Raw genomic sequence first — 19,411 nt, 5'->3', positions numbered from 1 at the left:
TTTGTAAAAATATCCGACCCATACATTTGCGTGCAGAAAAAAAAAGATTTTTCGAAATACCGAATAACCGAAAATTATATAAAAAAACAAGCTTAGGTTTTGTCTTCTAAGATTGCAAAATATGCAATTTAGTTAGGCCCTTTAATTTACATAATCAGAAAGCAAATAACCTTTAAATGATACCAAAGTCGTATTGGCATAACAATAAGATTAAGACTGATTGAGCAAACTTATAACTAGCTTTCGTTTTCCTAAAAGATGCACTCTTACTCCCAAATAAAATTAACCAAATTTAATACAATTATTTAAATATACCAAAAAGGGTGAATAAATGTCAAAAACAATTGTTTTTATGAAGGATACCGAGTTTAATTTGAAAGAAAGTCGCAGAAAACACGGTATTTAATACACGGTTACAATATTGTTATCAATAAGTAATATTTTCCATAAAATGTATTATTTAGTTAATAGTTAAAGGTTTATTAAAATTTATATTTGTTTTACATGCGTACGTATTGATTTTGAATAAGAGTGTCACTATAAGAGAAAACCATTCAGTATACCGTTTTATGTTATTCCCAATCACTGAGTTAGGTAAACAGGGGACATATCTTCGAAGGTTTGACCTTAGCAATCATGCGAAAGTCGTTCATTTACATCTTATATTAAGATAATGAAATCCGGAAGGTTTTCAATTAATTCGTGTTACTTAATTATAGTCAGCGACTTAGCGTTGCAAAATGAATAACAATCAAGTAACCTGAGGCGAATTTTAGCTTTACTCTGCCTATTCGTTGGATGTGATGTCTAACAGAGGTGGTAACAGTTATTCACTGGATTATTAAAATCAAACCCTTTTACTTATTGACGAAATATAATCAAATTATTGATCAATCAATTGGATGAATGACAACCAGCGCAAATTTTAATTCGAATTGGTCCACGAATACGTGCAAACACTAATATATTTTATACTTCATACATAGGCACCGGTTGACCTGTTTACATTTAATAGCGAATGTTGCTTTTTCCATCCAGATATATCTAGCTATGAAACAAGTTCCATTAGCAATAAATTTATGGAGCGGTATTTGGGTCAAAAATGAAATTGGCAATGTGTTAACATTTAAATGCTTTATTAGTAATCTCTTACAATACATTCCATTCATGTATTGTTTAATTCGTTGTTATAAAGTGCTATTTCGTAATTTACATTTCTGTAACTGGCTAGCAAATTTCACGATGTTGCAAACTGCTATGTGTCTAATGCTAAACGCCAAACCGCTATGTGGCTAACGCTAAACGCCTAACCGCAATACGCCTAACTCGATTTCGATTACGACACTAAACATGTGAATGTCAACTTATCACTGAAATGTTACTTCGTTTCTTCCGTACAAAGCATTATTGGAGATGGTTGAATATATGCCTTCGTTTTATTAATTGAAATATTTCACTATCTTAAAGAAATTGATAGTATTAAAACAAACACTTGATCTTACTCAATCTCTTTAGGCTGAGGTTCTGTATTGTCTGTGACGGGATTAGTATCACCGACGCTTTCGACGCTGCAATCATTAAACACATGCTCATTTCATATTATGTTTTGCAAAATCGAAACATGTCAAAATATAGAAGAAAAATAACCAGAATATTATCATAGTCATTACTAGAACAGAACAGCACAGACATTATTACTTATAAATGCACCATGTGCTCAATGTACATAATGAAAAATGTCACATAGTAATGATTGTATCATGTATATGATGATAAAAATGGCTATAATTTAGTTTTGATCATGAAATACATTTACACATCCTCTGTAAGAATACATATACATATTATCTTTGTTCAACATTAATGTTCGCATTTTGTTCGAGCGTTATGTTTATTTTTAGCCACTATACACGTTCTATTTATTATGTAGCTTAATATTAATGGTTGTGATTTCATCTTCAAAGATAATACACTAAGCTTACCCTGAGTCATTGAACGTATGCCCTTCACTTGACATGATGAGTGTTCTACAAAGTAAACATGTATAACCAGGAAGTAAATTGCAAAATCCGTTTATGTTATTGAAATCATAAAGTAGTTTTGATTTCACACTTAAGTGTTTAATTAATGTTCTATTTGATAAATAGTAAACCATATATAATACTTATATGTCGAACTAAAATAAGACATTGGTTTACATATATAATATTTCTTAAATACGTCAAATGAAATGGTCGTTGGTTTAGGTTATTTCACTAAAGTACTCGAATGCCTACCTGCAAATCAATCCATTTTATAATTCATTTTAACTTAATATTCATATATAAAGTTTGTGGTTGATCACTTTCGATATAGCTTTATTAAAAACAACGCGTATGTAAGACCATATTCAACTAGATCTTATTCTACGTCAGGAAGTGAATACACCGACTGATAACCGATACATGACGCTTTATTCGCTTGAGAAAAACGTTTCAGTTATTTACTTCCTGGTTTATGCTGTATAATGTTTATTGAATTAATGTTCTTTCAGTGCTAACTTTATACAAACTTGCATGGGAAAGTTAACAACACTGCTCATGACTAGGTTTTAGATATTTAAATAATCAAAGCACTAAAATTGCTGAAGGACGGTACTGATGGTAGTTTTAAAATGAGTCGCCATATATTAGTGCAACCAAGTTTGTACAAATGCTATAACAACGCTATGTTTGTTGCTATGTTTACATAGTTTTAACCGACAACATAGTTAATATCATGGTACACTATGGGACTTTTATCCAAATTTTTAAGATTTTTTAACCGTGAATTAAAAAAGTTATTTATGTTTCATTATACCCGCCCCTAAACCCCAAGGGCTACAAAGAGCGACAAGTAAATATTTTGTCTTTATTATACCTCACTTATATTCTCTATGATAAATTCCCTATACCCGAGCAGTCAATATTTTTTAATATTTCCCGGTAATGTTGACTGGCAAAGTAATATCACATGCGCAGAAAAGATGCGCGTGCGCTTTATAATTGTTAATGTCCGCATTAATAATTAGAGCTGATGCCCGCACAATAAATAAAATTGCATAACAGAACCGTTCAAGTTATCGACTACGATATGAACAAAAAATACTATTTTTGTCAGGACATCAGAGGCAGTAGAAACTGAATTCTTAACCTTTTGCCTCTCATACGGAGGCCGGTGGAAATACAGTCGTTGAGTCTATAAAGATTCCAAAAGTACAAAAAGGTCTAAAAATAGTCATTTTTTGGTTTCCGAAGGCTGAGGTGGTATGCGCTTATTAAAATATGTTGTTAATCTGGTTACAACCGGTGTTTGTATTATTTCTAAACGTCATTTGCAACAAAATGACAGCTAATAATGTAAACAAACAATAATTACAGAATAAATAATTAAATTTGAAAGTTGTTGTAATGGTAAAAATCTTATATATGTATATAAATGGAACTGTGTTCGGTATAATAAAATAAATATCACATAGCTTCCAGTGTGACAGTAAATATTGTCAACATACGGGTAAATACAGTTACCCTCGGCTTCGCCTCGGGTAACAGTATTTCCCACATGTTGACAATATGTACTGTCACACTGAAAGCCATGCAATATTTATATAATATTTGATTTGTTTTGCATTATTAGAGATTATGAAATAAACACAACAGTTTCTGATAAAATAAACTTTAGTTAACAGAAAACAAAAGTTCCAACGAACACATAATTGATACACATGGAAAAAATCATTTTAATTAATCTTGTGAGCGAAAGTGCCCGTCTAAAAATGCCAGAGTGAAAGTTCTCAACTAATGTCTTTTAAATATTGTAACTTGTTAACAATCTCTGTGAGCAATTTGATGTCTGTTTTATTTTGTCATTGGTATTCTAACATTTAGATTTCACAATAATTATTCACTCTTTAACATTTGAAGTTTGTTCCCATGCGTTCCCATGCGTTTGTACTTGTAGTGTGTGCAAAGATGATAATCACTCAATGCTGACTCAATGCTGATTTGGTTTTCATGCCCCTTTAGGTACTTTACCAATATAGAATATTTTGTGCTGTAAATGAAAAAAGTTGTACTTTAAAACCTTTCTAACTTATTTGTATAGATAATTATACTGCCATACATATACAAAACAAAATATAAACAGTTTAATATTTCTCGACAGTTTTTTGAAACAACAACAACAAGCTGATACATACATGTATATATAAAGAAAATTATTAAATTTATCAATACAATTCATTATTAATGATGATGATAATGATGATCACCATCACCATCATCATCATCATCATCATCGTCGTCGTCGTCACCACCACCACCACCACCACCACCACCACCACCACCACAACCACAACCACAACCACAACCACAACCACCACCACCACTTGATTACCTCCACCACCACCACTTGATTATTGAATACAGTGTGTTTATCAAAACAAAAACCAAGTCAAATATGTTTTATAAAAAATACTCACATCATCTCTATCAGATGCGACTGCCTTGTGGATAGACATGGCTGTCAAATTCGCTCTCAAGGATCCAACATAGTATTTAATGCAGGATGGAATTCTTCATAACCCAGTGTTGTTGACTTTGTATTATTCAGTCATTTTTCTGTCTGAAAGAAATTAGACTTCTGATTATCAACAAGCAGAAACTACCACCGTAAAATACAAATGCACAAGTATTATATATTCTGCAATAATATCCGTTCTAGCCAAGAGTAAGGGTTGGTAGGCACGAATGTGTGGTTGTTGTGCATATGATTGATAATGATTTACGACAGTCTGCGGTTTTAACGAGACCTACACCAAGCAAATGAATGTCGCTAGTGTCTGAGCAATCGTGTCTTCAAGCCCAAAACCACTTACAACCTTTTCTCACAGCTTAATTTTGATAATATGCATTTTGTAAATAAATTGTAAATAAATAACGGGTATGTACATGTATTATGTTATGATAGAAATAGGTCACGTACCAAACCACATCATTTTTAAACAAACTTTTAAGTCTAATATTTTCCTTAAATAAAACAATCAAATTAAAGATTACATACTCATATCTATTCATATACATACATAATGGACATAAGTACATATAAAAATTTGTTACATGTACATAAGTACATGTAAAATATGTAACATGTACATAAGTACATGTACAAAAATGAACATGCTGCCTAAACATTTAGCTAATAAAAAATGATTTAAATTAAAAAAAAAAAACGTTTTTAAACACATCAACGTACAAAACTGTTCAAGGTCTACCTACATTCATAGCCCTTTGACACGAATATCTGAATATCCCAGTTCCATGCTGATTTTTGATAGTTCGTTTTTTTTACAGAAAATCTTCTCTTACGCGTATAATTCACTTATAATCCATGTTTTACTGTAATGACTCAAATTCTTAGATATATCGTAATCAAATGTTAGCGTGCACTTTTAGTGTGTATTTAATTGAAATGTATATTCATGAGAAAAACATCACCGAGTTTCCAAATACTACGTTGAAGAAATTCCCTTATTGACCTATGAATAGCCGGGAAATACCTTCTGTTTCAAAATATTGCAACATCCGGTACAGGCCGAATACGCCCGATGTTCGTCGCGATCTGTTACGGCGAGTGGCGATATATGTTGATGTTACCCGATGTTTTCCGAGTTGTATTACATGGCTAATAACTTAATATAAGGAAGTGGCCTTACATAACATATAGTTACTGTGACTATCTATGTTGACCAAGTGTCAGTTTCAGTCTTCGATGATTTTCAAGTTAACACAGTGCTTGAATAAAACATAAAAAATAGACAGAAAAAAACAACATGTTTTGAGTACCATCATGATTTTACAGTGATAAGGTAAAACGGCAAAATCAGGTGTGCACACACTTATGTGTAAGGATGGGAATATATAAGCAGTCACAAACTGCCATATTCCCCATTGAAGTAAGAACAGTATAAACGTTGCTTTACAACAAAGGATTACATTGAGAATTAACACACATCATTAACTCAAAACACACTGTATAAAGAGTTATGGTTCTTTTGAATTGCACTTATGAGATATATCTTTTTATGAAATTTGTAGTCAATACCACAAAGGCTTTTCAAGCAATGCTCCAGACAAAATAAATGTATTAAAAATAACAAAAGGACAACAACTTAAATACTGCCCGAGAGTTATGGTTCCTGTGTACTGCACTTCTTCTTATTGAGATGTATTTATAAATGATGTGTGAAAACTGTACCTTGAAGACTTTTCAAGTAACACTCCAGACAAAAAAGGACGAAATTAACAAACGACTATAACAAATACAATTACTGCCCCAGAGTCATTCTTCCTGAAAATTGCACATCTTATCAATGCGATATATCTGTACATGAAGTTTAAAGTCAAAACATGAAAGACTTTGCATATTATGCTTTAGACAAGATTGCCCTGATGCACGCACACACATACACACGCACGCACGCACGCACGAACTCGATTTGGCAATTCATGGTATTGTAGTGTATGTGTAAACTATACCACATAGTAACACTACAGTTATAAAGAAATATAACTGGTCGGCAAACAACACAATAACACATCATTCTCTATTAGGAGGAGAAAGTACCAGTTACCAATAGCAACCTCGATGTGGGCAGACTGTTTCAGAATGTGCTATTAGTTATGTGTTATTAGTTAACAAAGTAAAGTACTTTCTCCAAACAATCAATTGATTGTTAACTGGTGACTGGTCAAGTATGGCATTCATTTGAAATAAGAAATGTTACTTGAAGGAATAAAGAACATAGAAACGAATGTACATAAAACACAATGTAAATAACATGAATATTTAGTAAATGTTCGTCTGTGATGCACCTATTTGGTCAATCCACACTTACAGGCAGCCACAACAGTGCCAAGTCACTGCCTATAGATGCAAAGAGTACATAATGTGTACATCATTATTATGTGTTAATATGGAGTGGAGATAGGAAGTGAATACATATATGTTTTAATTTGTAAAGACTGCATAAATCTGTTGTTTTTTGTTGCTTGATCACTACAAAAAAGTCAAAGCTCGCAAATACAAAATAAAAATGTTGTAAAATGTATGTAACTATGTGAAATTACCCAACATATGAAATGCAGTTCATTGATACAGCGATTTGGTTGATCCATACTGCCTTCCAACAATGAAGCACACATGTGTCAGGTCACTGCTTATTAACGAACAGAGTAAATGGATACTTATATCAATTTATTGTTAAAGAATGAATACATGAAGTTCGATATAAAGGAGTCAAACACTTAATAATTACTGCACTTAATTTGATAATGAAGAAAGTACTGAATGTGGATTTGTGTGAAATGATCCCAATGAAGTAAATGCGGGGGCCGTGGAGTGTATGGCAACGCCTGGCTGCTTTTTTTTCTTAGTCAAGTTCTTTTAATAAAGTTACGTTGAATATAAAATATTATGACACTCAGTTAGAGGTAATGCAAACAATGGCGACTTGAAAATGTTTAATGCATTTGACCGGCATATTGATTGTACTAATAGTAATAACGTTCACACAAACGAAGGAGTAAAACATTCAAACTTAAACGTAATATCACCATAGAAATCAAAAGCAACATGTTCACCTGACACAGTGAAATAAAATAAATAAAAGTACATGTTTCTACAGACATTGATGTGGCATGATTTAAAAAGATGTTTTGCACGACTAATGTTAACTGCTTTAACATGATAAAAAACTACTAGTTGAAATGAATAAGTAGTCAAAAAACTTCAGAAACCCAGTTTGGGGCTTTAGCTTAAAAAAATATGGTAGGGTGCTGCTCACTGTCCTTTTATGAAAGCACCGTTTTGCCTTCATGGAGACCTGAATGTGAACCCTCCTACCTTCAATAAGACAATTAAATGTTTGTTTTGTTTTTATTAATAGTTGAAATGTGGTATATGGAAGTATTTGGTAGTTGAAACCACACATTACTTTAAATTTCTAACATTTTGTATGAAACTCAAAATGCTTAATGATTCACTGCCCTATATAATGTGCCATTTTGTCCCTCAGAAACCTGTCTCTTTTTTATCACATTGTCCATTTTAACACCTGGCTAAAACCCTTCATAGTTAGTGTATGTGACATGTGTAATTAGCACAAGGTTAACATGTTCACCTCAGATATTTATTCCGGAATTGTGTTACAAGTACTTTTTAATTGGTGTCAGTCAGAGCTTGACGAATTTGTCACTCTTGATACCTTGCGTTTAGTTTTAATTCCTACACATCCAACTTCTGTCAGTTGTTTTACTTCTTTAATGTCTGGGCAGCCAGGTAGCAGGAGTAACAGTAACCATGGTAGCTAGTTATTGTATGTTGCATGTGTTATCAGCACGAGGTTTACATATTCACATCAGAGCTTTATGCAAGCTTTGTGTATCACGTACTTGAAGAATTGTTGTCAGTTAGAGTGTCTGACAATATTTGTCATCACGTTGGATGCCATTCGTTTAATATGGATGCGTACACTGTACACTTAAGCATTAAAATTCCTAAAAGCCGTTAACAAACCTCTGTACGTAAACAAATGATCAATAACATGCCAATGTAAATGAACCATTGCCACTGTTTAAGTGACATTCTGTGTTATCAGTTCCCTCGTTTATTGCTGACCACATCGGCATAATCGTACATTGACTGTGTATTTATAATTCATAGACGAATTATACATTTAGAGGTTATTGTTTTTTATATACTACGTTGTGATGCGACAATGGTTGTACATTCGTCTAATCCAAGAACTCCATACAAAACTCATTTGGTCAAAAATTCCAGATGGCAGACTCCAGTAACAACATTGTCTTAGTACCAGAGTTACAACATATTCGACGAAAATTGTACACGTTCTTACTATCAAATGCCAATGGTTATATTGTTATAAGGATACCTTTTGTCAAAATTTATTTATGCAAAAAGCTACAGACACAAGCTCAGTAGCAAAAAGTTTAAACATAAACCCAGTTTTGTGGCACTTGGCAAACGCCAAAGACATAGAACACAATGTCACAGACAAGAAACATAGAAGAACAGCACAAAACTCCACAAACAGCACAGTGCATACATACTATATATATAAAAAATAGGTATGATTATCAAGAATTGTTAGGTACCGCGTAAAAACGATCAGTAAAATGTACATTTACTGGGGTTTTAACCAGTTTATGTGCACAAACCTCACTGTTATCCCAACAATCCTTAATAAAGATAAAACGCAAAAGGTAAATCTTATCAAAGTATGCATTAACTTGAGGAAACTTATCAATAAAACAAATAATAATAAACGTAAAGGTAAACCCCAAGTACCTCTATGATTAGAGATCCCAACTCTATCTGCAGACGGACGGAAACAATTCAGGGCACCTAATGCAAAAACTTTTCAAAGGTACGATGCAGTCATTGTAAGAAACTATAAATATCCCACACAGTCTGTCTTATAAAATAAAAGGTTAAAAACTGTATGATCATAGTTTCAAAATAAAAAGCATCATTGTACTAAATCTGGGAACAAATAAAGAAAACATTATATAAAATAAAAGCGACATGTATTCATCTTCAAAAACTAGAAGGCAAGTGCTCTTCAAAATATTGCCTTTATATCCACGGTTTTAATAAAAAAAACAAGTAATTTATTAAGTCTATCTGCCCAACTACCTGCTGGAAACATTTTAATTTTACGAATTTTCTTTAAAAATAAATAAAATAAAATAAAAATCGGGATGAGAAATACTATTAACAATCAGCAATTTAAGACTACTATTGTACTTTGATATGAGATTACAATGACCATTTACAAATTTTGAGAAAGTTTTCCTTAATTTATAATATCTGAAACCCTGTTTAAGAATTCTTTCGCGTCATAAGTATACTGCGAGAGCTGAAATTATTAATATATGTACATATTCTAGCAAATCTTATCAACTGTGCAATAAACACTCCATACGATGGTGAACTGGGAACATCTCCATCTAAAGAAGGGTAATTAATTATACGTTTATTATAAAGATTGATACTCAATATATCTTCCTTTACTTCGAGTTGCATATCTAAAAAGGATGCTTTTAAAACGAAGGTATTAGATTTATTAAGTTGCAATTGTGAAGGGTATATCGAATGAATGTTATCTGTAAACACAGGATTATCTAAACTTAGAATATCATCAATATATCTAAAAGTGCTATTGAATTTATCAACAAGAGCTAGATCTCCAGACTTAGACTTATATAATTTCAATTAAATGGTCGGAAAAATAAGTTCAGACACATTTAGTTAAAATCATCTGAGGTTCCATCAGTTATTACATACTGACAACTATTTTCATTATTCCAATTTGTAAAACTGACGCGTGCATACTTTATTTCGTGCTGAACTCCTGAGGTCAGCATGCAAGTAGCACAATCCCCTATGTTTGATTTATAAGAAGCGATAGGCAATCGGTTTGATTTTATCAATTTATCGAACAGACAGACAGACAGACTTATTTACTGAATAACTTATGTATCATTTTGACTCACAGTCGGTCCATGAGTTAAATAAAATGATTACATTTATATGAAATCATAAGTGCGATTATTCTCTCAGCAATATTGATTAGAATAACTATGGACTGGAATTTAAACAACATATTAATCGAGAGTACGCTGTGACATTTCTTAGAAAAATCTTATTCGACAAAACGTCGCTGACTATGGTTAACCTCTAGCCCGAGGCGACGATTAATCGATATGAACCAATAATCGGCCCACTACTTTTTAAAAAGTTGTCTTTTTGTAAGAGACCATATCCGAAATGTGATGGCACATCAGTGACAAACATAAGGCGGCTATTTTTAAGGGCAAAGTGATATATTGTTACCAACATTAGAAAAAATACCTACTGAATGGGAGCGTTTTTAGGCAACAGCTAGAAATGTTTAAAAGAAAACTCTCAAAACATGGAAAATGAAATGTTAGCTTTATTCACAAACTGAATGTTTTACTCTAGCACTTTGCAGCTTTGATTCACGGTGGAAACTACAGTCGACAGTGCATCAAATTCCCAACTCTGGTTGACATACGTAATGGTCGGCATACGGTTACCTTGTATACTTTTAGCGATAAAAATAATAAGTACAGGAAGGTACAGAGAGAAATAACCAGGTATAGCAAGAAATAAAAAATAGACAATAATTACAATATATCATTTGTGTTTTAACGTAAAATCCTCGCTAAACCGGGATTCTTTACAAATTTCATACTGTAAAAATCAAGTGTTTCTCTTATAACAGGTGAGAACATCAGTAAACCGCGGGTAAAATGCAGTGGTTGTTAGTGGCAAATCAACCATTTTTAGCAGACAACACAGCTTTCGAAAGAAGGCTGTAAGTCTGCTAGAGTATTAAGGGGTTGGCTGCTATGGAAATAGACTAAGTCCAGTGGTTATGCATGGTTTAGAAGAAAGCACAAGCAAAGGCGTAAGTAGCAAAAATGACAATAACCAAGTGTCCTAGAGTTAAAGCCATATATTATACAGAAGATCGCGAAGTGATATATGTTGGTGTTGCGCCCTAAACTGTTAGTTTGGACACTTTGACAATGTGCTTATTATTCTTTTATACCTGATTACTTAAAGATATGATGGTATATTAACCTTTAATCCAACTTTGAAGTTTGTGCTAGCTTTGTTGAAAAGTTGACGAAAGTCGAATAAAATTCAGATTATTATTCAACAGTTTCGTAACAATAAAAACAGGTAACATTTTGATTGTTTAAAACATTAAAAGGCTATTTAAAATATCAATCCCGGCTGGTGCGCACGTAGTCGTTCATTTAATAGTTGGTATTCACGAGCACGTAATCGCAAAACAAGCTGAAGATGCTTTTAAAACCTACTTGATTTCTTTTACAGGTTCACAGCGTAATTTGTGCTTCTACACCGGATTGAGCCAATTTATCAAACGCGTAGAGGTTATAATCAATTAACGTTTATTTTTTATAAGAATGTTATATATTAAAGTTATTTGCACAAACAATAGCACTTAAATTCTAATCAAACAAGCATATGATATATAAGATACAACATAAGTTTAACAAATACATGTTTGATAGCACATTTACAAAACATGTTGCTCAAGCGCGTGTCAAGAATGTATGACTTTATGCTTATATATATATAAATCTTAGACTTATATGTATATATATATATATATATATATATATATATATATATATATATATATATATATATATATATATATATATATATATATATATATATATATATATATATATATATATATACATATAAGTCTAAGATTTATAATCAACCAATCCATCACAGTTTGTATTTTTGACACGCTTGGTAATTTAGCGACTAGCTCCAATCATCAAATAAATTTTTGCCCTTTCATACAAAATGCAAATGTTCAAAAGATGTTATTCAAACATTCGTCAGAAACTCTCAAAGTATATTCAATAAACATCATGTGTGTCCTAAAACGTCATATATAAACAGAGCATTCGAGAACATTCGGTATGTTGCAATATGGATTGAACTAGATTATAAAACAAATAATAGTATAAAGGGATTGCAAATACCGTCAGATAGATAAACCGGTGTGACACCATCGTTATCCAAACAACAATTTCGTCTTTCGCCTGCAGTTAACACATACTCCATACCACATAGATTAACACTACCATCTCCCTTATGCAGTAATTAACCAACATCCTCGGTTCCCTCCTGCAGTTAACACATATTCCATACCGCATCATCCAACATCTCCGTTTCCCTCCTACAGTAAGCACATATTCCATTTTACATCAACCAACACCCTTGTTTCCCTCCTGCAGTTAACACAGATTCCATACCACATCATCCAACACCTCCATCTCCCTCCTGCAGTTAACTCATATTCAACACCACATCATGCATCACCTCCGTCTCCCTCCTTCTGTTAACACATATTCCATACCACATCATCCAACATCTCTGTTTCCCTCTTGCAATTGACACATATTCCATACCACATCAACCATCACTTCCGTCCCCCTCCTTCAGTTAATACATATTCCATACCACATCATCCATCACTGATCCCCCTCCTTCAGTTTATGCATATTCCATACCGCATCATCCAACACCTACGTCTCCTGCCTGCAGTAAGCACATATTTCATACCACATCAACCAACACCTACGTCTCCCTTCTGCAGAAAACTCATATTCCATGCAAACGAAGCCGTCAGTGAGTATGAATAAATGATGTCAATAAACCATGACGATTTATAAGCGTTACCACCCAGTGGGTCATCCCTGCAGTGACTACCGTCGGGGCACCTTTTAGTAACCAGCGTTAGTAAATACAATGTTTAATATAAGTTGACTAGAGTGTGATAACCATCCAGTGTGTCTTCCCATCAGTGACTACCGTCAGTGGCAACTGTCACTAACAAGCCTCAGTAAATACAATGTACAATACACATATAACATCCAGTGTGTCATCCCGGCAGTGACTAGCGTCAGAACTACTGTCAGTAACCAGCGTCATCGAATATAATGTTTAATACAAAGGTAAATTCCCATTGTTTTATACCATCGTTGACTACCGTCCGTAAACAACTGTCAGTAACCAGCGTCATGGAATATAATGTCTAATATAAAGGTTAATTCCCATCGATTCATACCATCGTTGACTACCGTCCGTAAACAACTGTTAGTAGCCAGCGTCAGGGAATATAATAAAAGTAAAAACAATTTGTTCATACCGTCGTTGACTACCCTCCGTAAACAACTGTCAGTAGCAAGCGTCAGTTTATAAAGTGTTTGTCATTAATGTAACTGCCTAGCCATTCATACCGACAGTGACTACCGACAATGTCAACTGTCAGAAGCAAGCCCCGATGAATTAAGTGTTTTATTTAAACATTACAACCGAATGCGTTATACTGTATGTACCTACCTCCATTTTTAAGATAGGGTTTTAGCTATCACGATATTTCATCAGCGTATCGCGATATGTAAAGGGATACAATCTTTTTCTTATAAATACCACTGTTATATCACTTATATCTGTTTTGAGAGCCTTAAAAACAACATAAGAAGAATATACTGTCGTGGAATTTTTATATATGTAATGTATATATATATACATGCTTTGTCTGATACCGTTATCGGGAATATCGATTTAAATCTAACGACCCGGCATTATATGACCCTTATCAATCGCTTGGTTGCAGAAGGACGTATGAATGACTACTGTTGCGACCATTTTGACATAAAACATAGTTACAATTTTGAATAGCTTACTAAACCGTAAATATCGGTATGTCTGTGAAAAACTTGATTTTTACAAGAACTGATGGTAAAAAACTAGTGTTACAACTGTCTAGATAAATAAACCATCTCGCTAACTTACGGGGTATCATACGTTTGAAAGTATTGCTATATTAAGCCAGTTCAGTGCCAAATACTCCCCAGGAAATTTCTCTTCAATTATACTAAGTTTCCAATTTATTGTCTTTTGAATGAAGTTAACCAATTGAATGGAAACAATGATCATATTTGTCTTCCCAGGTTTACTGAATCAAGACGTGGTTCAAATAAATTACATCCAGTGTCACATAGTATCAACTTGTTATGATGACAATCCCATCTATGGTCAAAAGGGATATACTATTCAACAATATAATTTTAAGTCAATAATAGTGTTACTTCATTCATAAATGTTATTCAATTTACAATATAATTAAAGTCAAGTACTATACAGAAGTAGATGTTAAAATGTTGGAAGAATATTAATAAAAAATGTGTATTGAATAGTATATAATTCTGATTATCCAACAATACGAATAATATAAGAATAGAACATATTCACCAAACATGTGAAGATGTCCGTGTTAGAAATTAAAACACATGCATACTATTATGTAATATTAACAATCAAATAATGTAAAAGACTAATACACAACACACTTTTGGTACGGAAATCAGTAGGCTAATTTTAATGACAAACACACATTTTAAGGTAACTGAAAGTATATTACAGATATAACATGCTGTTGATTAGCAATAAAATAAAGCAAAATAAAGTACATAATCAACGTACCACAAACACATTTTCAAAACAAAATAGGAAATTTTCAATCGAATCACACATTTTAAAGGTAATAATAATAATGATTCCGATATTGAAATCCCAATTTCGCTTGAAATATATGTTCATTTTTATATCATATAAAGGAGTACTTCTTAAGCAGGATTTGCACTATCAACCATTTGTTTATCTTCAGCGAATTTGCTAATTTAAAAAAATACACACATTTAATGTAACGTTCCTCAGGCTACGGAAATTTGGAGCTTTGTTGTGCTTGAAAACATTAAAACAATTGTCATTACAACAATGTAATGGAAAAATTACTAACTTCATTATCAGCATTCAACAAGATATGTATCATGACTTATGCCCATTTTGGAAGAAAAGATGTATGCATTTAGTTTCTGTCGAGAAACAGAGAGTCTGTAAGATCGTTCCAGGCCCGTATTCGCAAACGAAAACGAAAACCTTTAATTATGTAAAAATTGTGAATTATACTTAAAGTAGTTATGTCTGACAGAAAATGCGTACATTCTCTTTACAACATTGTATTTGTAACATACTATGTAGCCTGTTGTACCATTATTTCTCTTCTTATAGAATAACTAATGTACTATTCAATGATGTTTTACAATTTTGAGGGATAAGTGGATAAGGGGATGAGTATTGAACTCAGACCATAAAAATATATGATCCGCCATTAGTCGCTCTTAATGAAATAACATAACATAACAGCATGCAGTTTGAAATACATTCAGTTTCCAAATAGACTTTTACGCGTTTTGTATTTATAAATTTACCAAGGGCTAAATTAAATTTGTTTTTTTTATAATAATTACCCATTAGAACTCTGGTATAACCAAAAGGAATATTTGCATACACGAAATTGGTATTCCACAGGTGAAAGTATTTGTTTGGAAACGAACACTACTCAGTCCGCTAAACATTTTTAAACACTAAATTAAATAAATAAAACACAGTGTTAATTCGATAAGAATAATGCACATGCACTAAGTAGCACATATTACAATGTTTAAGTAATAATAACAGAACTGACCAGTGACCAACAATATAAGAAGTATCCTGTTTAAACCTTAAGTAAACATATACACAATAATAGTGACTTTAGCATTACTTTCCTTGTGCCACACCTTTGGTCAACATTTTTTCATTTTTATATAGGAAAACAGGAGGCCAAACAACGTAATCCAGCCGTTTTCCTGTCTTAGTATATGCCTTATACATTTCAGCCTTAAAAGGTGAGTCATCTTCGATCTCTTCAAACTCAATGTAAACCGGCGGATCATGTAAACGCGCTAGCCAACATATTTTAGCACATTCCTCTACGTAGGAGACGATCCCTGTCTCTCTAGGGAGCTCCATTTCTTCCAGCACAGCCTTAGAAATAGCCTTTAAGACAAAGAAAATAAGTATATTAGTTAAATGTTTTAAAAGCATATAAACAATTTAAAATTTCACTTGATATAAGTGACCATCCTTATTGTATAATATGAGTATGTTCCTAAATTGCATACAAAATATGCAGACGTTGGTGTTATTTAATTCTTATTTTCCCAAGATAATATGCCATTGAGTTAAATGTATGATGGCCGTTTTGACAACCTTGCATAATTCCAACAAACAGCAAGGCATAGCATTGTTATTACCTTGACAACTTGATCTTCCAGCTGTGTGTGAACGATTCTTCGGATTTCAGATATGGTCTGTTTATGGCTGTTGGTCAGTGTATCGAAATCAAACTTCAGGTATATTACGTTTTCTTTATGTTCATCCTTCAAAAACATTAATACATGTAATTAATGAAGTACATTAAACAAACTTGGCGTATTTCTTTATGCTAAAGACAGTTGATTCAGTAACAATCGAATAAAGGTAATTAGATATATCAACGTATGTACATGCAAGGTATATGAATCGTTATGACTCGCTGTACTGAAGGAATTTGTGTTCCTTTTTAAGTCCAGTAGTGAGAAAAAAACATATAGCATTTCTCGCTTCCTTTTAGTGGGTCATACGCATGCCTGATGTATACACCCTGATTCAGTCATGATGCATTTAATAAAGAAATACCTGTTTTGTCTGTTTTTCTTTTTTGGACTCTACATCATGTTGAGTTATATCGTCAGTGCATTCGTTTCCTTCCGTCTTTACATTGAAGTCCGATTTAAACTGGACAACAAACAAGAAGTAAACAGTATTGTGAAGAAACCTAAAATTGTTTTGTTGAAATGCTTACACATAGCTTGTAATAAATTAAATTACAATCCATGAACTTCTCATTAATAATCACAGCAAAACAAGCTGTTATCAAAGATGTCATTTCAATGTTTTGAAAGGGATAACGACTCGGAAAGCCTATATTTTTGACAATGGAACTGTCCGAATGATGTAAAGTATTACCTCTGCAGATTTATTATTCTGATAAGCTAGTTCAACATGAGAACGTTCTTTTTCAGCTCTGTTGTCTATTTTCTTGCAATCAGTATCATCTTCCAACTCCTGTGTGTCTTTCTTTATGTCTGGTGCAGCCTGCAAGAAAGAATCTAATTACAAGTTTTGCTAAGCTAACTTTGTTATCACTCAGATAATAATTTCATCCGAGAGTGAAATTGATGAATGGAAAATTAACGTAATTTGTAATTTAACACTGCATGTCTAATTCTCGAACACATTGTAACGTATTTCATTTCTATACATATAACGTATGTTTGTTTGTATGATATTTGTCAAATAAAAAAAGTTTAATCTAAACACTGCATGTCAGCAATTATATGTCTGACATATACAGATGTGACATACTTTATATATATATTTATATATTTCATTGATGAGTACATATTGATAACATTTGTTACTAAGTTCTATTTAAGCTGTACAATTTTTAAACGATACCTTTCGCGCAGTTATGCGATCATGTTCATGCATTAGGTTTGATTAAATTACGTAATAAACATGCTAAAACATGTAAAATGAACTTCATCATTGTATTACCTCACTTGATCCATTTTCTGATTTAACATCTTGGTTATACTCATTATTTTCATCTGAAAGGGCACCATCTATTTTCTTGTTAGCTTTGAATCGTCCAGTCTGGAAGATACATTAAACAACTCATTTATAAAAATACAATACGTTAGTTTATCACTTAATACAACAACACGTGCCCAGTTGAACCTTATAAGTCAAATTCTATGTTCCATTTGAAGAATTCGCCATAGTTCTGGTATGTGATAGGCAATACTTAAAGCATAAATTATTAACAATAACAGTTGATGCGTTTTGGCACTCGTAACACTAAAATGCTATCATACATTCAAAGGTTAAAACCAGGCCAAATGTGTCTTAATGTTATTTTTATATTTAAAACATATGTGAGAATTGGTAAGATTTCCTATATACAAATGGCCAACGGTATTGATGAACTGCTCCTCTGCACTGTAAAAATTATTCTATTATTCATATCAATTTTGAAATATTGACTAATAATTGACATGATTTGTTAATGTTAACAATATTATTGTATTCAATGACCTGTTTAAAGGAACCTGATTCCATTTCCCCTTCTGTTTTGCCCCCTTTTCCTTCGTCTTTTTCTTCTTTTCCTCCTTCTTTTTCTTCCGTTCCTTTTTCCTCATTCTTTCCCTTTGCCGGTATATGTCCTGTACACTCAGAATCCGTCATTGATTCAGGGCTTATACATTTCTTATTATATAAAACATAAGATACACTTTGAAGATATTGTATATTTTAAATACCAAACATATCACCGTCATTAAATAGCAAAATTATACGTATAAATGTCGATTAAAAATGCGTACTTACCACATTAATATCGTTTTTATATTTTATCATTTTGCACCCGCCTCCTCTATCCCTAAATATCACATCATATCAAATATAATTATGAACATCATATTTAGACTAACTATTATTTATTTTTGAAGACGTTAAATTTCTTTACAAACCTCAGTCTCTTCATTGTGCCACAGATATGTGTTGCATAGACCCACATTCTCAGTCATTACTTCCTTTGATTCTTCTTGCAAAGGTAAAGTGGTATCCTTTTCCGATGGAGTTTTGATACCGTTTTCCGATGATGAATCGGTATCATTTTCAGCTTCTTGCGTTTGTTCGGGTTTCAGTACTTTGATTTTACTGGTAACTGTAAGATTTGTTAGGCTTTCTTTCACAGCAGCGTCATAATTCCAACAAACATCAAGGCAGTGCCTGTCGAGTTTCT

General features: G+C 32.7%; 2 protein-coding genes across 2 annotated transcripts in view; both read right to left on the bottom strand.

Annotated features, from left to right (window-relative positions):
- LOC128228431 (myosin-10-like) overlaps window positions 1–2,416 on the bottom strand; it is a 46,794-nt gene extending 44,378 nt beyond the window's left edge. Inside the window, exons 1-3 of the mRNA XM_052939739.1 lie at window positions 2,277–2,416; window positions 1,983–2,027; window positions 1,503–1,568 (exon numbers count right to left, since the gene is read on the bottom strand). Of these exons, the coding sequence (XP_052795699.1) occupies window positions 1,503–1,568; window positions 1,983–2,017 (101 nt within the window). The 5' untranslated portion in view covers window positions 2,018–2,027; window positions 2,277–2,416. The remainder of the gene's footprint in view (window positions 1–1,502; window positions 1,569–1,982; window positions 2,028–2,276) is intronic.
- Window positions 2,417–16,281: 13,865 nt separating this feature from the next.
- Window positions 16,282–18,806, bottom strand: LOC128225801 (uncharacterized). The gene is made up of 6 exons (XM_052935699.1): window positions 18,717–18,806; window positions 18,163–18,261; window positions 17,572–17,700; window positions 17,242–17,340; window positions 16,818–16,943; window positions 16,282–16,560 (listed from the first exon to the last, which is right to left on the bottom strand). Exons 1-6 carry the CDS (start codon window positions 18,804–18,806, stop codon window positions 16,282–16,284), a joined length of 822 nt encoding a protein of 273 aa, XP_052791659.1.
- Between the last annotated feature and the right edge of the window lie 605 nt (window positions 18,807–19,411).

The sequence above is a fragment of the Mya arenaria genome, chromosome 3, assembly GCF_026914265.1.
Source record: "Mya arenaria isolate MELC-2E11 chromosome 3, ASM2691426v1".
Classification (NCBI taxonomy): domain Eukaryota; kingdom Metazoa; phylum Mollusca; class Bivalvia; order Myida; family Myidae; genus Mya; species Mya arenaria.
This window is presented reverse-complemented; position numbering and strand designations above follow the sequence as displayed.